Source organism: Myxocyprinus asiaticus, chromosome 1 (assembly GCF_019703515.2).
Source record: "Myxocyprinus asiaticus isolate MX2 ecotype Aquarium Trade chromosome 1, UBuf_Myxa_2, whole genome shotgun sequence".
NCBI lineage: Eukaryota > Metazoa > Chordata > Actinopteri > Cypriniformes > Catostomidae > Myxocyprinus > Myxocyprinus asiaticus.
In genome coordinates this window covers 32,354,729-32,376,619 of record NC_059344.1, presented here as the reverse complement: position 1 = coordinate 32,376,619, position 21,891 = coordinate 32,354,729, and the positions used below count along the sequence as shown (strand labels likewise).

Genomic DNA, 21,891 nt, shown 5'->3' with positions numbered 1-21,891 from the left:
TGTGCATGACACCGCGGAGACTTCTCATGTGGCGGCCCATGCTACTCTCCGCGATCCATGCACAACTTACCACGCGCCCCATTGAGAGCGAGAACCCCTAATCGCTACCACGAGGAGGTTACCCCATGTGAATCTACCCTCCCTAGCTACTGAGCCAATTTGGTTGCTTAGGAGAACTGGCTGGAGTCACTCAGCACGCCCTGGATTCAAACTCGTGACTCCAAGGGTGGTAGTCAGCGTCAGTACTCGCTGAACCCAGGCCCCCCTTTTTCTTTTTTTTTAAAGAAAAGGAGAGACAAGTAAAATGTTTTTATTTTTTATTTATTTATTTATTTATTTATTTTTTTTGTGGTAAGCAATATTATGCCACAATTGTTGTAAACTGAGCTTAAAGGGATAGTTCACCCAAAAAGGAAAATTCTCTCATCATTTACTCACCCTCCTGCCATTCCAGATGTGTATGACTTTCTTTCTTCTGCTGAACACGAAGATTTTTTAGAAGAATATGTCAGCTCTGTAGGTCCATACAATGTAAGTGAATGGGTGGCAAAATTTTGAAGCTCCAAAATCCACATAAGGGCAACATAAAAGTAATCCAGACGGTTGTTAAATCCATATTTTCTAAAGCAATATGAGAGGTGTGGGTGAGAAACAGATCAACATTTAAGTACATTTTCTTTCACTTTCTTCTTCTGTTTTTGGTGATTCACATTCTTCGTGCATATCGCCCCCTACTGGGCAGGGAGGAGAATAGATGAGAATAAAAATGACTTAAATATTGATCTGTTTCTCACCCACACCTATCATATCATATCTGAGCACATGGATTTAACCACTGGAGTCAAATGGATTACTTTTATGCAGACTTTATGTTGATTTTGGAGCTTCAAACTTTTGGCACCCATTCACTTGCATTGTATGGACCTACAGAGTTGAAATATTCTTCTAAAAATGTTCATTTGTGTTCTGCAGAAGAAAGAAATTCATATACATCTGGGATGCCAGGAGTGAGTACATGATGAGAGAATTTTCATTTTTGGGTGAACTATTCCTTTAACTTGTATTGATACTGGAGTATTCCTTTAGTGGAATTTGTGTCTCTCTCTTGATCATCTTGATGTGATGTTATGGTCTGAAATCAGTTTCCTAAGGATGTACATTCATACAAAAATACTCGTTTGGATTCAGACACAGCCTATATTCATTTCGAATTCCACTAATCATGTAGTCATTTCTCTGGCTGAGAAATGCCAGAGATCTTTCTTTCTGTCCCTCACATCGTCTTGCTCTGTTTCCTCGTCAGGCAGCCCAGCAGTGACAGCGTGACACAAACACCACAGCTGCTGAGGCGCTATCCACTGGAGGACCACACCGACTTCCCTCTGCCACCTGATGTCGTTTTCTTCTGCCAGCCTGAGGGCTGCCTGAGCGTCCGTCAGCGTCGGGTCAGTCTCCGTGATGACACCTCTTTCGTCTTTACCCTGACTGACAAAGACTCTGGTATCACCCGCTATGGAATCTGCCTCAACTTTTACCGCTCTTTTCAAAAGGGTCACCACCGGACACGATCCGAGGGAAAAGGTTAGACTTCATTTTAAAGCAAGTTGAGTGGACTTTAGCAGAACCAGTTCATCACATCTGTTTCAACTTGATCTGGTTTGTTCCCAGCCATCTGTAATTCAATTCCAGTTGTATTTGTACAACACTTTAAACAGAAAGCAAAGAAAAAGATTTTGTTTGATTGCCTGAGAATTTTCACATATACTGTAGCTGTTAGGAAAAGCTATGTCTTTATATCAGTCACTGTTTCAAGGAATTCTAGAAAATTCTATAATGAATTACTCACCCTTAAAGTCGCTTCAGACCCATATGACTTTCTTTTGTCCAATGAATGATGAATTTTGAAAAAAGGGTTCACACATCTTTTTTCTATATAAAGAAAGTGATAAGGGACTCCGGACTGTCAAGCTCCATAAAGGACAAAAATACCATAAAACTACAGTAAAATTAGTCGATACAGTTTATGCACTATTTTCCAAGTCTTCTGAAGTCATACGATCGTATTTGTGTGATGAACTTGAGAAATTCAAGCCATTATTCACTCTAAAATCAAATAATTTTTCAACATTAACCATTGATCATGTGTGTAGTGCCCAAATCTAATATGGCGACACGTCAATAACATCAAAACCTCACTGGTTCTTGCGTGCTTGTGACCAAATGTCATGACACAAGAACCAATGAGGTTTGACAAAATTTTCATTTTTGGGTCAGCTATCCCTTTAACTTCTGTTTGATTTGCCTTTGTGTAGGAGACAAGGCCCCTCAGACAGACCCTGCAGTGCATGCCACAGAAAAATCTGACCCCTCCACCTTGACACTCCCTGGGGAATCCACAGTGCCACCTACAGAAGATGGGACATTGCCAGGCGAGCTGGGCAGTGGTGGAAAGTCGCCTCGGTCCAAACGCAATGCCCGACTGGCACCACAGAACCGGAACAGCACTTTAACATCTCTGTGCATTCTGTGCCATTATCCTTTCTTCTCCACGTTCAGGGAGTGTCTTTATATCCTAAAGCGCATGGTGGACTCCTGTAGCCAGAGGCTCAACCAGAGACCTGGTGCTGCTAAGGTTGCACAACGGTAAGACGGTCTTCTTTTGTGAATTATGTAGCAACCCAGGTAACTTCCCCCTAATATCCAGCAAGACAATATCTTTGCACGTCTAATGACCTCAGTGTTTTACAGTAGCTAACTGTAGATATGTCGGTGTCAAATACTGTGGTGCTGCCTAAAGATGCTACTCACACCAAAATTCTGTCACTCTCTTCTTCTGTTCATAAATCCTGCTACTTTCTGTATTCTTTAATTGTTTTAATTGTCACTGTGGGATTGTTAAAGGTATAGTTCAGCCAAAAATGAAAATTCTGTCATCTGTTCACCCCAAAAGAGATATTTAACTTAATGTCCAATCTGTTCTTGTCCATTCAATGAAACATGATGGTGATTATAAGCCCTTTCCCACCTACAGTCCTGGTACTTTTCCCTTAGTGACTGTCTAGATGAGAACTCTTATGAGGAACGGGACACCCAAGGAGTCTTATCCCCTGTTGCATTCGCATTCCCAAAGTAACCACCATAGTGACGTCATCTAGTTTCGACAGTTTTTATTCTGATGTTATTTGCACATGCTTCTCAGTAGCAACAACAACAAAATCAACAACACAACCGGAGGACGCCGGGATCGGAGCTACACTTTTGTTTGTTTAGGGCTGTTTTATACGAACTTTGGCTGCATCAGAAAACGTAGGCTGCTGCCTCATCAGTTAATGTTTTAAACAACAGTGTTTTTGGATGGACGGAACTCTCTGAACAGTTTAAAAAGTACCTTATTTCATCCATCCTTATACAGCCTCCAAAGGCAGCATTTTCCAGTTTTCAGACACAGCCTGTGTCGTCAGGTTACAGTTTAAACTGGGCTCGTGAGGCGTGCAAGTGGTGCTCCGTGCTGCAACCGGAGTGAAAAGCGAGGCGGCGAAAGCGCTGTTTAACCACACAGCACACTCTGAACTCAGTGGGACCACATGTTGAAAATGCACTATAAACCTATTTATCAACACAATCTTTTACGATAAAGGCTTTTATGACTCAACATAAATTACTGTACTGAAATACTCACTAAAGACATCTTGATTACCACACATTAACAGGCACGAAATACTTCCCTTGTGTAAACTAGATGATGGTTTAGTGTACAATAAAGTTCAATTTCCCACTCTCGATAAACATCTGATTAATTATATCCATCATCAAAGGAAAAAGTCGATGTAGTAATCCAGAAATCACTTTATTTTCTTTATAGTCACACTGTACAGATGCGATGAAAACTTAAATTGTGTCTCCCCATGAAGTCACACACACACACACACACACACATACACACGTGAAACGGGTGAAATCCCTTCGGTGGTGCATGCGTGAAGTGAATGGCTTGAAAGTTGGATGTTTTCACATTTTAGTCTTTAAATCTGTGCTTGTAAGTTATTTTCCCGCTGAGCTGTTTTCTTCCAAGCGCAAGATAGCTGTCTCAGGTTAATCAATTCCTGTCTTTCACCGGACCATGTTAACGTGTTAATTTTGCTCATCAAAAAATGTATGCTTTTGAGTAAGTAGCCTAGAAAATGACTTTTAGGCTATGTATGCTATTTTTTTAATCTGCTGATTAAGAAGGCTATTTTCAACGAGGTGTCGACTGCTTAATGGGTTAAACTATCTTTTATTCTGTGTGCACGTCATGTTTAGAATACATTAGGTTTATTGTAGGCTACATCACAGGCCTATTTTGTCTATCATATAGCTATTTTCCATCGTAACTGTTATTGGTTAACGTTCTTTACCGAACAGCTGTCATGTCAGATCAATAGCTAATGCACGACTACACGTCATGAAATATGCGCAACTTTTCAGCGCATTTTGTTCTCTCGTAGATTTGCCTTAGTCTACCTGTTAATTATTTTCAACAATGCCCTGACTGTTTTAATATGTTAAGTAACTTTTACTTGGTGAATTCCATTTAGAACAGGCTTTTAGGGTTGTTCCATTGATCCTGCACTATTCATTCAATTGTTTTCAATAAATAAACTGTATTTGCTAAAGGTGAATGCGTTTCTGTTCTATATTTAATGTACAATGATGATAATGCAGACGAGCACGCTGCAGAAATGCCTCTTTTCAGCAGTCTTTAGTGTTGGATTTGGAATAGATTAAGTATGGTTGGTTTAGTTTTAGACTAGTCGACTAGTCAACTCCAAAAGTTTCGTTTAAACGTCAGTGAAAACCGTTCCGCACATCCTTATTAGAAATATGACCACAGTAAAGGACCATAATCGGTATTAATTTTCACACAGAAAACACAGTGCTTTGTAAAACAAAAAGATTCTTTGCCATAGACATTCTTGTGGAATCAGTGTCACATTAAAGATGCCAGTTGTTACGATACTTTACTGACAGATAAAAATAAAGCATGATGGATAATTTACAACCTACTCCGTCGAATTAACGGAAAATTATTCATTTGGCAGAATAGCTGAATCATGTCAGGTTAGAAGCGACATGAAAGTTAGTAGATGGTAAAATGACAAAATATTTATTTTTGGGTGAACTATCCCTTTAAAATTCAAGTGCATTTGCATTATGCTAGAAATGTCAGAAGAGGCCTATATTGTTTGAGCCTGTGAAGTGCAAATGTTTTATAAAAGATACAAGTGAAAGGAGGTGTGACAGCAGCCATATCACCCTGTAGCTCAAGACTAGTTGCCCACTAAAGCTAAGCAGGGTTCAGCCTGTTCAGTACCTGGATGGGAGACCTCCTGGGGAAAACTAAGTTTGCTGCCGGAAGAGGTATTAGGGAGGCCAACAGGGGGTGCGCACCCTGTGAACTGTGTGGGTCCTAATGCCCCAGTATAGTGACGGGGACACTATACTGTAAAAAAGGCACTGTCCTTTGGATAAGATGTTAAACTGAGGTCCTGACTCTCTGTGGTCATTAAAAATCCCAGGACACTTCTCATAAAGAGTAGGAGTGTAACCCTGGTGTCCTGGCCAAATTCCCCCATTGGCCTTTCTCAGTCATGGTCTCCTAATAAACCCCAACCTTGAATTGGCTCTTGAATCACTCTACTCTCTCCTCTCCACCAATAGCTGGTGTGTTGTGAGTGTACTGGTGCACTATGGCTGCTGTTGCATCATCCAGGTGGGTGCTGCACACTGGTGGAGTTTGAGGAGAGTCCCCTGTTCACTGTGTAAAGTGCTTTGAGTGTAGTGTCAGAAAAGCGCTATATAAATGTAACGTTCATTAATTAATTAATTCACAGCCCTTGCTACTTAGAGGGAGGGAAGAGAGAATGGAACGAGAAGAGTGTGTAAGTGTGGTAGAGGCAGGAAGTGTGTAAGGGACAGAGGTTGTTTTCCTCTAAAGGGTTATAGAAGTGGTGCTTCACATTGGAGGGGGAAAGCGGTTTTTAAGAATGTCTCATTCATCAGTGGGAATGGTAACTAAACCCTTGAGTATCTATTGGTAAACAATCTCCATGATAGCACTCTGGCACAGATCAATAAGCATTGAGTACAAAGGTTTTTATCTCAGTGATTTTCTCTGCAGAGTCTATTCTTGCGTAGCCTAGCAACCACATCCACCATGAGCCACAGCTGTGTTTGCAGGCCTCAATTTGTTTGCAGTTGAATTGCCCTGCCAAGCCCCTTTGATTTGTTCACAAGTGTAGAGAATAATTTAACCAGTAAAGCAGCCTGTTTTCTGAACAGAGTTTGCATGTAGCTATAATGCTTTATCATTTTCTTGTTCATTCGGTTCACTATTCAAGTTCATACTATATTATTTATGTCATATAATTGGCTTGAGATCGATGTCTTTTTCACGCTTTGAAAATTAGAAAATTATCCAGAAGATTCTCGAGCGATATCAAATTTTTTCCAGATATGAAGGAATGTTACACTTATGTAGTGCTTTTCTGACACTACACTCGAAGCGCTTCACATAGTGAACAGGGGACTCTCCTCATCCACCACCAGTGTGCAGCCTCCACCAGGATGATGAGGCGGCAGCCATAGTGGCTGCACATGGCTGGTGGCATTGTCATGCTGGAGGGTCATGTCAGGATGAGCCTGCAGGAAGGGTACCACATGAGGGAGGAGGATGTCTTCCCTGTAACGCACAGCATTGAGAATGCCTGCAGTGACAACAAGCTCAGTCCGATGATGCTGTGACACACCGCCCCAGACCATGACGGACTCTCCACCTCCAAATCGATCCCGCTCCAGAGTACAGGCCTCGGTGTAACGCTCATTCCTCTTCGACGATAAACACAAGTCCGACCATCACCCCTGGTGAGACAAAACTGCGACTCGTAAGTGAAGAGCACTTTTTGTCAGTCCTGTCTGTTCCAGCGAAGATGGGTTTGTGCCCATAGGCAACATTGTTGCCGGTGATGTCTGGTAAGGACCTGCCTTACAGCAGGCCTACAAGCCCTCAGTCCAGCCTCTCTCAGCCTATTGCGGACAGTCTGAGCACTGATGGAGGAGGGATTGTTCCTGGTGTAACTCAGGCAGTTGTTGTTGCCATCCAGTACCTGTCCCACAGGTATGATATTCGGATGTACCAATCCTGTGTAGGTGTTGTTACATGTGGTCTGCATTCTGAGATGCTATTCTTCTCACCACAATCGTACAGAGCGGTTGTCTGAGTTACCGTAGACTTTGTCAGTTTGAACCAGTCGGGCCATTCTCTGTTGACCTCTCTCATCAACAAGGCGTTTCCGTCCACAGAAGTGCAGCTCACTGGATGTTTTTGTTTTTGGCACCATTCTGAGTAAATTCTAGAGACTGTTGTGCGTGAAAATCCCAGGAGATCAGCAGTTACAGAAATAATCAAACCAGCCCGTCAGGCACCAACAATCATGCCACGGTCCAAATCACTGAGATCACATTTTTCCCCCATTCTGATGGTTGATGTGAACTTTAATTGAAGCTCCTGAGCCATATCTGCGTGATTTTATGCACTGCACTGCTGCCACATGATTGGCTAATTAGATAATCGCATGGATGATTGTTGGTGCCAGACGGGCTGGTTTGAGTATTTCTGTAACTGCTGATCTCCTGGGATTTTCATGCACAACAGTCTCCAGAATTTACTCAGAATGGTATCAAAAACAAAAAACATCCAGTTAGCGACAGTTCTGTGGATGTAAATGCCTTGTTGATGAGAGAGGTCAACAGAGAATGGTCAGACTGGTTCGAACTGACAAAGTCTACGGTAACTCAGATAACCACTCTGTACAATTGTGGTGAGAAGAATATCACCTTAGAATGCTATTCTGAGATGCGGGTTGGCGCCATTTTGGCGGCACGAGGGGGACCTACACAATATTAGGCAAGTGGTTTTAATGTTGTGGCTGATTGGAGTGTGATTCTGCAAGTGACTCAAAGACCTCCGTTGTTTGTCACAAATACGCGAACACGTGTATATATAGGATGCGTGTGTATGTGCGACATCCATCTCTGGGTGAAACTGCCCCATTCATAAACATCAAGACACATCTTCAGTTTGTTCCTCAAAATCTCATTTTGCTTGCTTAACACAAGTAATATTGTACATACAGTATGTCGTGGAGAAAAAAAACTTCCAAGACATAAAGATAGACATCCTAGAAATAAACTTCTCATGGTACATTTTCCATGGAGAAAAAAGGTGATGAGAAGACGGTTTGTATGTATATGATCTGAATCCCTCGCACCACTTACATCACTGCGAGTCAGACTATTTTTTATATAGTTTAAATAAAAATGTATAGCAGTTCCTAATAAAGTTACAGACTATGGCTGGGCGAAAGGACGATGTAATCGGATATATACGATAACTGATAAATATCCTGATGCTGATTGTGACACTAACAGACAATGATCGACAATATCAGGAAATGACAACCATGGTGCTGGGAAGTCACCAACTATATTAAATAATAACCCAGGTTTGGAAATTAGCACCCGCCAAATTTCATGGGCACTTGCGCAGTGGCGGCTTTGCTCATCTACCCGCCACTGGCGAGTGACCTGTAAGACATCTCAGAGTGACATAAGAAATGCTGTTAGACACAAAGACTGCTGTTTGTTCAGAGGCATGTGTCTCGTGGAACACTCACATGTAACGAGTTTTCAAGAATAGTGTCATCTATGAGAGTGCTGCAAATGATCTCTGACTATCTTAGTCTCAGGAGGTACTCTGAGTTTAGTTCACTTTATTTCCACGGAGCAGTTCGTGCTTAACATGGATTATGAACGCAACTCTGCAGGTTCACTTTATTTCTTTGTTAAATGTTTGGATTTAGGGAGGTGGCTATATACGATTTTTTGACTACTTCGTTATTTTAATTGCCTTTTTTGCCTTATTTGAAGTGCAATTTAAATAAAAAATATCTTTGGTTTAAGTTTTTTTGTGTTTCAATAAATGAATTTAAATTTGAAAGGAAAATCAATAAAGAAAGAATATTCACTTTGTCAGGGTGGTTGACGATGTAATTGGATATCGCTATATATATATATATAAGTTTATAGAAATATTGTGAAAATATTTCTTGCATATTACTCAGCCCTATTACAAACCAACTGTTGAAATGTTTACTTCACATTTGGTGCTTGCCGTGTTAGTTTTGGACCCTTATTGGGAGTTACAATGCTAGTTCAACTATTATGCATGTTATGTTATGACATCAGTATTCTTGATGATTTCAGTGCAAAACTGGATTTGGAAGGACAGTAGATTCAATCTTCAATAGCCTTTGTGTCCTTAAACAGGCCCATCTTAAAATGGAATATTGTAACTGCAGAAACACCCTGATTAATGAAGATGTCTCTATTTGCCACTAGAAGGAAAGAGACAGAGGTAGAGCGAGGACAAATATGGCAAGAAACTGAGAGAAAGAGTGCGTGGAGCTGGTGGAGACAGGCTGTATGACAGATTGAGGCCACTGACTGTTCTCAGAGAGCAGCTGTGAGAAGTGGGAGTTCTAAGATGAACCAATTATGACTTACAGCTGCAATTCAACTGCCTACACAATCACAGTCTGGCCTGTCTGGGTCTTCAAGAGACTTGTGCTTGTGTATTTGAGATCTTATCAACTGAACTATTATATAAATCAAAACAGCATTTGTTTGGACTCATGTTCAATGATGCAGTAATATGGTGATATGGTTCATTTAGCGAATAACATGGATGACCAAACAAACCTCGCTAGATAAATAAACTTCATTAGGTACACTTTTTGTAATATTGGTTAGGACTTCCCTTTGACATTTGGAGGTAGTCATAAGATGATGGATAGACTGTAAAGGGTCAACATGTTCAAACAACAATACTCAGGCTATAACATTTATACAAAGCTCAGTTGGTATTAAATTAAGTGTTCTAATGTGGGCTACGAAAATATTCCCCATACCATTACAACAACAACACCACCAGCAGCATAAAGGACAGACACAAAGCAGGGTGGCTCAGTGGATACATGTTGTTTTTGCCAAATTCTGACCTTACCATCTGCATGCCGCTTTTTTAATTTAGAGTTTGACTAACTTGTGCATCAGTATAAGATTAATTCATTAAACGCTCCAACTGATGTAGTAGTGTTTTTTGATTCTCTAAAAAGAACCTGCTCAAGAGAGTCTATTGTTCGGTTATCAGATTACACCGGAAGCAGCTTATGTTTCGTGCTGTAGATTTAAAAGGACTGGCTCATTAGAGTCATTTGTTCGGGAATCAGACTGCAATGGTTGCTGTGTGTTTCGTGCTAGATATTTGGTTGAGGGCATTGCTGCCACTGAATTGCGCTAGTAGGGTTCCCAACCCTACTAAACACATTTAGAAACTTTACCTACAACTTTCAAAGATGTAATAAAAATGAATTCTTAATAGAGTCCCCCTAAAATATTTAATATGAATCTATAACATTTCTGTCATAATACAGTAACAGTTAGTGTTGTTAAACTATTGATGTGTAGTTTGAAAAGTGTCAGTGCTAATTATAATGGCAAAGCTTTCAAGCCATTTTAAATGTTTGACTTCCTTTAAAGCTCTGTAATGTAGAACAATCTGTACGTTTTGGGGTCTGCGCACCAATATCATGGGAAGCCTGATTGAATCCCGCAAGTGATCCACTTTGTGCTAGCCTATCTCTGAAGCACGCTTCATTCGGCCGGTGCAGATGCATGTGTCGGAAATGGGAAGCACATTTAGTGCTTATGAAGCGCTGAATGCGAGATGAATATAATTAAATTTGCTTTGGTGGCCCAACCAAATTTTCAATGCAGGAAAGAAACTAAACAAACTGAAAACGTTGCTTGCCAAAAGTGCTGGAGTTGCATGCCACTGCCCTGTGTATACATGCTTTTATGCATTAAATTGCTTCCATTTTTAATAACAATTGCAATGCAAATATATGGTTGTCCTGATAACGTGGATACTTTATTGTGAGTGTTTGTTATGGTGCAGTCTAGTGCTTCTAGAGCTTTACAATAATTTTACTTAAAGTGATTAGTAGTTTAATCCTCAACAGCGGATGCCAGCTGCCACTGTTTTTGTGCTATTTCTGTCTTCCAGACACTAGAATAGATGACTGAATCAGGCTTCAAGACAATACCGGAATATACAGAATATACTGGCTAATTTGCAAATTGCAAACCAATTAATGAACACAATTAATGTTTGAAAAAATTTTGAGAAATAGAAATGTTAGATGATGTGAACAGCTGAGCATAAATTTCTCAAGACCTTCCCACCCACTAAGACTGTGGTGTCAAGTGCTGTCTGTGGCGGTCAACCCATTAGGCGGCATATGCGACTGCCTAGGGCGGTATCGCTTCGGTGGCGCCGATCTAGAGAGCTAATTTTAGAACATGTCCAATCTGTGTTGAACAAAATGTGCACTGTGCGTTACGATAATGTGTTGTGGCACCCTCCACGGAACATATTGACTGTGTATTAAATGCCTTACTACCATACTATTCTTACTGTTTCTGTTATATCTGTGTTTGGCAAAAACAGTGAGAGAAGTATGGAAAGTATGCCATTGTGAACACGGCCATAGACTTACAAGTCTATGAATTCGTGAATCGTAACGATGCTAAATGCGTGAAATAATCATTCTTTTGAGTCTGTTCTTCTCAATGAATTTGTCTAACGTGTGGGCTGAATCGTTTGAAGCGCTTTGTCGTGCAGTAAAATAGTAACTGGATGCTTTAGAAGACAGAGAACAAAAACAACACTGAATGAAGTGGATACGTACTTACAATTCACTGAAACACAACCTGCAGCTGCATTCAATTGTTTGCCAGTGATGAAGTTCATGTGCAAGTGAACGATTGTCTACTGCAGGTAAAGATTTTCAAACTAAAAGTGTATCAAAATACATGAAAGCACTTAAAAGTACCAAAAATGACCAAGCCATGTTTATTGGACATGTTCCTTGGTGAAGCCGACCATATAAATACCATGATATAGTATATAAATACCAAGGATTTACCATATTGTATCATCACTGTACCATGATACTGCCACAGCAGGATTTTGAGAACGGTAACTTTGATAAACCTCATCTTGTGCTGTGTAATGTGAAAAGGTGTCAATATTTTTTTTTTAATTCCATAGATATATATGTAGCCTACTAAAGAAAATTTTCAAATGATGCTCCAAAAATCTTCAGAAATTAATGCTTCATTGCTGTTTTTGCAAAAATAAATAAATGAAAATAAATAAATCAATAATAAAAAAATAAAAACCTGGGAGATCATGCCCCCAGACCCCCCTACAACATCATGGTACAAGATTGTGTACTTAATGGGCCCCAGACTCCCCAGTAATGACGAAAGCCTACAAATGCCCCTGCTGTGACTGTACAATGTGCATAGATCTTTGGGGCAGTTTTTTTTTTTTTTTTTTTTTTTTTTGCTTGCTTTCTTTTTTTAACATCTTAGACCTCTTGACCTGGTTTACGTATTCTTTACATTAAGTTTATTTCTGTATATGGTGATACCCATTTATGATACCTACTTAAGAAGCAATAACATGCACTTGCATATTTTGTCCTAACATTATTATTAATAATGTTGAGCGATTGGGGGGTCTTGCCAAGGGTGCAAAATGGGGTAGGACCAGCACTGCTGTGGCAGGTAATTGCAAAAAAAAAACAAAAAACAAAAAAACACCTTATCAGCTGCTAAAACCATTTATTAAAAATACATTTTTCATAAATATCAAGACTTTATTAATGGTTTGGCTTTTATATCTCCTCAAAGTGTAATACTTCAATACAATTCAAGCTGTTTGTGAGAGACAAGAGAACTAAAAATAGCAAAGCTTAGTTTGACAAGAAAGTCTGTTTAAGCCTGATCATTTCAAGGTAAATATTGAGGTTGTCCATTGAGTGAGAGCATGTGTTTGTTTGTGTGTCTTTATATTCCATCTTAGTGTTGAAGATTGTGTGTGTGATCCTTCATTTAAAGCATGGCAGTTGATAATTTGATATAACTTTTGAGTAACATCTATTTAGTGTGCCTTCCTGCACACACATGGCAGTTCCATAACCCTAATCTAATGTGTGTGTGTTTGTATTTTGCTTCCTCAGGGACATGATGTGGCGTATATTCACAGGCACTCTCTCTGTTGAGGAAAAGGAGAAGGGTAGTCAGGTGCTAAAGGACCTGAGGGAGATAGAGTCATGGGTGTATCGGCTGCTGCACTCCCCAGTGCCTGTCGCCGGTCAGAGACGCGTTGATGTGGAAGTGCTCCCCCACGAGCTGCAGCCGGCTCTGACCTTTGCCCTTCCAGACCCCTCCCGATTCAGTATTGTAGACTTCCCCCTCCACCTGCCTCTGGAGCTGCTGGGGGTGGATGCCTGCCTGCAGGTCCTGGCCTGCATTCTGTTGGAGCACAAGGTATGGATGGCCAGAGAAGCTGAACAAAAACTGTGGTGGTATCAGACTGTAATATCATGGTACTTTAATATACAGTATGCAATGATACTGAATTATTAACATATTCGAGTACCATTTAAGGCCCCTGCACACTTCCTACGAATTCAAATAACGAATGGGTGTGATGTCATTTAGAACAAAATCTGGCCAAAAAGGTGTTTTTGAGTTCGTTTCGGTGGTTCATAACAGCTCGCCAGCGTGAACTTTCAGGAAAGCTTCGTACCAGCTGCAAAACACCTTCTTACTGCCATTGGTGAACTTCATCGGTAGGTGTGACCTGGAGCTCCACCTACTTTGAGACTGACAGCTTATTCCCATTCAGTCAGTTAATATCAGTCAACATGAACACACTGGTGTGCGAGTTAGCGAGCTGGTGCAAATTTACCTACATCTTTATGGTCGTTCGTGTAGAAACATTTTCCAAGAACATGTCATGCGATTTTATTTTTTTTATAAAAAAATTTTATTAGTCTACAAAAGGAATCATACTACTTAAATACTCTTAATCGCCCATTCACTCATGTGCCATCTTCAGCTGAAAGCCATTCATTCACACATCTGCTCAAAGTGAGATATGCCTATCATCGTTCTTCTGTCTGTATTCTACCCATTAATACTCATTTATACACCCATGTTTGCTGTAGTATCAGTGTTATCATAAGTTACAATAACAGAGTGTAATAGGCGCATACGTATAATGGCCGTGTATAGCGTGTTAGCGCATTAGTGCCACGATTGTGCAAAAATTACACTTTATCTTCTGCTTATGTGTATTACTTTAATAATTATCAAGTAGATAAAACAGTTTCTTTTACTGATCTCGTGAATTTTACTCTTAGAATGAGGCATGAAGTCATTGATAACACATTTGAATGTCATATTAGTTGTACATGTAGTATTGAGCTTCCTCATATTTAAATGTACTTCTAAACACCTCCCCCAGCAGCGTGGCAGGTGTCTGAATGTTCGCTTACAGTATGTTGTTGCCCATCTGTTTCGAACTTCTTTTTGGCTCCGAGCGAAGAACGAAAAAGCACTTCGCCAAGAGTGTGCTAGGGCCTTTACTTGGTACTCGAAGGTATTTTAAAGAATACCATGGTACTACCATATTATCTAAAAACCATGGTAATATTTTGTTAGTCCTTCTTCAGTGTAGCTTTGCCTACATGATCCTCACTGTATGAGTTTAAACCTGCATACATGTACCAGTGTTAAAGATGCTTAAAGTTGAAATAGGCTGTTGACTGTCTCTTCTGTATTTATTGAGAGTGATGGACATGCAGACACTTGAGGGCAAGGAGTAACGTTACACCTCAGCTTCTAAAATATACATTACTATCATGGTTTAGGTTACTGGCTCTTCTAGATCAGTTGCTTTCAGGTGGAACTAGTGTTAAGGACCCCATGAATTGGCTTGACGAGTGCAGCTTTCTGCATATTGTTGACAACATTTCCTTTTGAAAGAAGAAATTTGGGTGGGATATATCGAAAGACTTGTCCCTTAAAAAAGGCTTTTGTTTTGTCACAACCATGAACCATGGCTGAGCTTGGATTGGCAAACTATCATACTACTCTTACTATTTCTGCTTTATAGAGCTATGACGGAAATAATAAGTGTAGTAATGGTAGTATGCCATTCCAAACTCAGCCCATGATTTGCTACTTGCTGGTTTGTGTCAGCGCAGGGAGCATCCCCTTTTTTTTTTTCTTCCTAATTTGGAATGCCCAATTCCCAATGTGCTTTTAAGTCCTCATGGTCGCGTAGTGATTCGCCTCAATCCGGGTGGTGGAGGACGAATCCCAGTTGTCTCCGCGTCTGAGACCGCCAACCCATGCATCTTATCACGTGGCTTGTTGAGCACGTTGCCACGGAGACATAGCGCGTGTGGAGGCTTCACGCCATCCACCGCGGCATCCACGCTCAACTCACCACGTGCCCCACCGAGAACGAACCACATTATAGCAACCACGAGGAGGTTACCCCATGTGACTCTACCCTCCCTAGCAACCAGGCCAATTTGGTTGCTTAGGAAGCCTGGCTGGAGTCACTCAGCACGCCCTGGGATTCGAACTAGCGAACTCCAGGGGTGGTAGCCAGCATATTTTACCACTGAGCTACCCAGGCCCCCCTGCGCAAGGGTCATCCTTATTCTAGAGAGCATTTCATTGGACAAAAATCTATGTAGTGCAGCATGAGTCATCAATATTTTGGTTTAGACTGTACATTTTTTTTGTGCATAAGTAAATTTGGTCAACATTTAGGAGTGCTAAGCACTAATATGTTGATGACCTCAAAGCAAACATACATGGAATAAAAGCCACAAAACTCTAATTTTGATTTCATGTGGTCTTTAATCATTTTACTAATGTGGGTCATGCTGATTGTGGCAAGGAGAATAACTTTCACCCTCTGCTGTCTGTAGGTGGTACTGCAGTCTCGAGATTATAACGCCCTCACAATGAGTGTCATGGCATTTGTTGCAATGATTTACCCCCTTGAGTATATGTTTCCTGTCATTCCACTATTGCCCACCTGCATGGCCTCTGCAGAACAGGTAACACAGCATCTGACCTTTTTGGAATAAGTGTAGAAATAATGTCTGAATATCTTAACTCCCCTCTTTTCTCTCTCTCTCTCTCTCTCTCTCTCTCTCTCTCTCTCTCTCTCTCTCTCAATATTTTTTTTTTTTTCCAATTCAAACAAACACTTTATTAGCATGACTGTTGTACAGTATTTCCAAAGCAATGACCATTAAAAGAAAATAATAAAGTATAAACTAAATATGTCGGGAGAATAATGCAAAGAAGAATGCAAGGAAAAGAAAATAAATAAATAAAAACACTGAAACAATTAGAGCTTACACATACACATGCACATTTTATAATGTAACGGTGTTATTAATTGCTTCGCTTTGTCTAGTGACTGTGGTCTCTGAGCCTGTGGCAGGCTGCTACATATTAGCTGCTGTTAATAAAAGGCTTAAGTTTTCTCCTAATATGAGACTCAACTTTGTTTGATTTGGTTCAGCCATACAGTTCAGTATTATTTTCTCAAATTTTGGGAAGAAGATCGAATGATTTGATAGTGGTCACAGTGTAGTAGGAAATGTTCCTCAGTTTCTACAGCTCTCTGTGTGCACAAGGAACACAGTCTCTCTTCTGGGGGCAGATATCTCTGTCTGTGCCAGCCTCTTTCAATGGCCAGTGGATGGTCACAGAGTCTATATTTTGTCAATGTCTTCCTCAGCTTATGATCTTTTACAGTGCTCAAATATTCTGCTGTTGTGTAATCTTTTTTGAGTTCCAAATAAATTGCATTTTCTTTTGTGATTGTGTGATACGCTTCTAATGGGCAATATAATATTCTTTTTGTTGTTTTATAATTTGGTTGGGCCAGAATGTGTGTGTGTTGTCCTGTGATGGGTTTAGTTTGAGCACTAGCTGGGAGAGAGCACTGTGCTCTACATTCTCCTTTTGGCGCTGGAGTGCTTGATTGTGATAGAAGGTTGGGTCGCTGTTCTTTAATTGCTTGTAGAAATTGAGCGCCCTTTTTTTGGATTAGAAGGGGGTATCTCCCTAATTTTTTTTTTTTACAAATTTGGGTATGTAGCGTTTCTTCTGACTCTTTTTCTCAGCTTGAATATTCTTGTGATTTCAGTGGTCCCCATACCTCACTGCCATACAATAAAACTGGCTCAATTATTGCTTTTAGGATTTTTAGCCAGATTTGAATTGGATTTTCATATTGGATTGTTCGTTTAATCATGTAGAAGACTCATTGCTTTATCTTTCAGTTCATTCACAGCCAGATTGAAATTACCAGTTGAAATGATTTTTAATCCCAGGTAGGTGTATGTGTGCGTGTGCTGGAGAACGTTGGTTCCTTATTTAAAAGTGTATTTACTTTCATCACACCGGGATCTGTTTTGGAACACCATTATTCTGTTTTTTTTTTTTTTTTTTTTTAAGAGCCCAGTTCTGACTAAATGTTTCTATGATGTCAAGGAGCTGCTGTAATCCCTTTTTTGTTTTTTATAGAATTACCAAATCATCAGCAAAGAAAAGACACTTAATTTCAGATTGGGTCAGGGGTAGACCATGGGCAGTTGATTTGTTTAGTGTTTTAGCCAATTCATTTATGTAGATATTAAGTAAAGTGGGACTCAATGGGCAACCTTGTCTAACGCCTCGTTTCTGGGGGGGAAAAAATCTGTTAGTCTATTTCCTATTTTTACAGCACATTTGTTCTTTTCATACATGGTTTTTATTATGTCAAATGTTTTCCCTCCAATTCCACTTTCTAGTAATTTTAGGAAGAGTCCTTCATGCCAAATGTCGAATGCCTTCTCAAAATTCACAAAACAAGAGAAGACTTTTGTTTTGTTTTGCTATACATGTTTGTCAGTGATTGTGTGGAGGGTGTAGATGTGGTCAGATGTTCTGTGTTTGGGCAGGAATCCAATTTTATTTTTCTTCAGAATGTTGTGGACTCTAAGAAAGTTTTGTAGTCTAGCACTGATAATAGAACATAACATTTTCCCCAAGCTGCTGTTGGCACAAATGCCTCTATAGTTGTTAGGCTCTCTGCATGTTTGATTTGTTTCTGTTCTTTTTAGGTATATGGTAATATTACAGTGGTCAGATAAGGGTGTTTGGGGACTGACTGTTAATGCTCTGATATGTACTGGATCAATGTCTGTGATAGCATAATCTATAGTACTGCTTCCCAGAAGAGAGTTATACGTGTAACGACCAAATGAGTATCCACGGACGCGACCGTTTGCTATATATAGACCCAATGACCGACAGAGCTGTAGTAGACTTTTCCCACTTTTGTTTGTGATTTTGTCTTAGTTATTTCTGAGGAGATGCGAGGGCATGAGGTGGCTGACATATGTAATCTATTTGTCTCCCTTTGTGTTGATCTGGTTCAACTCTAGTCCTGACATTTAAATCACCAAATATTAATAAATTTCCCTTTGGCTAGAAATGGCTGATTTCATCTAGTAGGATGGAGAAGTTTTCTTCATTATAATAAGGGGACTCTGTTGGGGGAATATATGTAGCACACAAGAATATGTTACTCTCCGTTGCGACGATCTCTTTATTCTTTTTTTTTTTTTGATTGTTTCAATTTATCAGTTTTGTTTTGTCCCCCTGAATCCCTGCCCTGAGTTACTCCTCTTAGTTCGGTTGATGGTAGAACTATTTCTCTGTAGCCTATTGGACAAATATCCTTTACTCCATCTCTCTTGCAATATTATAATGTCAGAATCTTGAATTTCTTTTTTTAAATCTGGATGATGTGTTTTAATACCAAAAGTAGAGGACTTAACAAGACAAACACCAATATATTGCACTGATAACCTAACTACAATAATTAGAACATATATATATATATATATATATATATATACAGTTGAAGTCAGAAGTTTTCATACACTTTGTGCATGACACGAGTAATTTTTCCAACAGTTGTTTACAGACAGATTGTTTCACTTTTAATTGACTATATCACAATTCCAGTAGGTCAGAAGTTTACATACACTAAGTTAACTGTGCCTTTAAGCAGCTTGGAAAATTCCACAAAATTATGTTAAGCCTTTAGGCAATTAGCCAATTAGCTTCTGATTGGCTAATTGGAGTCAATTGGAGGTGTACCTGTGGATGTATTTTAAGGCCTATCTTCAAACTCAGTGCCTCTTTGCTTGACATCATGGGAAAATAAAAAAAAAAAAAACAGCCAAGACCTCAGAAAAAAAATTGTGGACCTCCACAAGTCTGGTTCATCATTGGGAGCAATTTACAAATGCCTGAAGGTACCATGTTCATCTGTACAAAAAATAGTATGCAAGTATAAACCATGCAGCCATCATACTGCTCAGGAAGGAGATGAATTCTGTCTCCTAGAGATGAACGTAGTTTGGTGCGAAAAGTGCAAATCAATCCCAGAACAACAGCAAAGGACCTTGTGAAGATGCTGGAGGAAACAGGTTGACAAGTATCTATATCCACAGTAAAACAAGTCCTATATCAACATAACCTGAAAGGCTGCTCGGCAAGGGAGAAGCCACTGTTCCAAAACCACCATACAAACGCCAGACTACAGTTTGCAAGTGCACATCGGGACAGAGATCTTACTTTTTGGAGAAATGTCCTCTGGTCTGATGAAACAAAAATTGAACTGTTTGGCCATAATGACCATCGTTATGTTTGGAGGAAAAAGGGTGAGGCTTGCAAGCTGAAGAACACCATCCCAACCGTGAAGCATGGGGGTGGCAGCATTATGTTGTGGGGGTGCTTTGCTGCAGGAGGGACTTCACAAAATAGATGGCATCATGAGGAAGGAAAATTATGTGGATATATTGAAGCAACATCTCAAGACATCAGCCAAGAAGTTAAAGCTCGGTTGCAAATGGGTCTTCCAAATGGACAATGACCCCAAGCATACCTCCAAAATTGTGGCAAAATGGCTTAAGGACAACAAAGTCAAGGTATTGCAGTGGCCATCACAAAGCCTTGACCTCAATCCAATAGAACATTTTGAGGGCAGAACTGAAAAAGCGTGTGCGAGCAAAGAGGCCTACAAACCTGACTCCAGTTACACCAGTTCTGTTTGGAGGAATGGGCCAAAATTCCAGCAACTTATAGTGAGAAGCTTGTGGAATGCTACCCAAAATGTTTGACCCAATTTAAACAATTTAATGGCAATGCTACCAAATGCTAACGAAATTTATGTAAACTTCTGACCCACTGGGAATGTGATGAAAGAAATAAAAGCTGAAATAAATCATTCTCTCTACTATTATTCTGACATATCACATTCTTAAAATAAAGTAGTGATCCTAACTGACCTAAGACAGGGAATGTTTTCAACGATTAAATGTCAGGAATTGTGAAAAACTGAGTTTAAATGTATTTGGCTAATGTGTATGTAATCTATATATATATATTTACATCTCTCTCTCTCTCTCTCTCTCTCTAGCTCCTGTTAGCACCCACTCCATATGTCATTGGTGTGCCAGCCAGTTTTTTCCTGTACAAGTCTGACTTTAAGATGCCTGATGATGTTTGGTTAGTGGATCTGGACTGCAACAAGGTATGTCATGAATTTTTAATGTCACAGACTACACAAAGACAGGAGTTTGTGGATTATGGCATGTCGAAAGCCTTTAATAATTAATGTTAATGTTTAAAAGTGGTCTTTGGTTGTTTGTTTATCTCCCTGTAGGTCAATGCTCCTAGCAATGCAGAAATGCTCCCTCCTCTACCTGAGCCCGAGGCCTCTGAACTGAAGAAACACCTGAAACAGGTAAACTAACCAGACATCCTTATCTACAGACCACTTTTGTTCAGACTCTGAAGTCCTAGCACTCACTGTGAAAATAAAGCTTCTTTTCCACCATTGGGCTGAACGGTTCTGAGCATGGTACAGAACAGTTACAGTAGCATTTCCACTGGAGCATGGTTCTACACGATTATAAACTGTTCTTGGCCTGGAATTCTTGCAATATTACTCAACCATGCTGATAGTATGGGTTTAGTACATAGCGACTCGTTTAGTGTATCTTCATGATTTTATTATGATGGTTTAACTAGAATTGTAGCCTACATTTATTTTTTTCGTTAGGGAAGTAGATTACTAGCTCATTTAAACTCAAAATACATCAATATATTCTCATATACTACTTATTTTGGCTACTCCCGTTAGGGGTTGGCACAGCGGACCATCCGTGATCCACATGTTTTATGCCAGATGCCCTTCCTGACGCAACCCCCAGTGGCTGGGGGACTCCCACTCACAACTACGGGGCAATTTTAGAGTCTCCAATTAATATATTCTCATATATTATTTTCATATAATACTTATATAACACTTTGTCAATAAATATCCTTTTAGGCTAGTCTGGGAACTTTTACCTTTCTGCATGTTCGTGTCCAGAGGTAAACACAAGCCCTCAGCAAATGATGGTAAACCTTGCACCTTTTTCTCTTTACTTTCCTTTTTGCGACATGGTCCGTGTCTTTGCTGTTTGAAAAAGCAGTCCTAAAAACTGGAATATGTGATCATCATCCATAGCGCGCTGCACTCGCTCCAGTGTTTACCTCTCATGCGGACCTGTTACGTACATTCTACTGATTTCACAGCATCACAGTGAAAAAAAGAAAGCATAACCATGCCAACTGGCCCAGATAGGCATGGAACAGTACGGTTTAGCGAAAAGAACTGTTCGGTCCGATGGTGGAAAAGCAGCTCATGTTTAGATTCTAGAACCACTACATAGTAATTATACTATAATTTAACAGTCGCTATAAACATGGTTAATTTTTAAATAGGACTGTCGATTTAATGCA

The 21,891-nt window shown here is 39.9% G+C and overlaps 1 protein-coding gene across 16 annotated transcripts in view; it reads left to right on the top strand.

Moving 5' to 3' along the window:
- The window catches only part of LOC127445945 (MAP kinase-activating death domain protein-like), a 103,639-nt gene that overhangs the window by 32,704 nt on the left and 49,044 nt on the right, over nucleotides 1-21,891 (top strand). For all 16 annotated transcript variants that reach the window (XM_051706899.1, XM_051707129.1, XM_051706818.1 and 13 more), the window contains exons 3-8: nucleotides 1,304-1,581; nucleotides 2,313-2,643; nucleotides 13,188-13,497; nucleotides 15,960-16,091; nucleotides 20,522-20,635; nucleotides 20,768-20,848. In XM_051706899.1, the coding sequence (XP_051562859.1) occupies nucleotides 1,304-1,581; nucleotides 2,313-2,643; nucleotides 13,188-13,497; nucleotides 15,960-16,091; nucleotides 20,522-20,635; nucleotides 20,768-20,848 (1,246 nt within the window). The remainder of the gene's footprint in view (nucleotides 1-1,303; nucleotides 1,582-2,312; nucleotides 2,644-13,187; nucleotides 13,498-15,959; nucleotides 16,092-20,521; nucleotides 20,636-20,767; nucleotides 20,849-21,891) is intronic.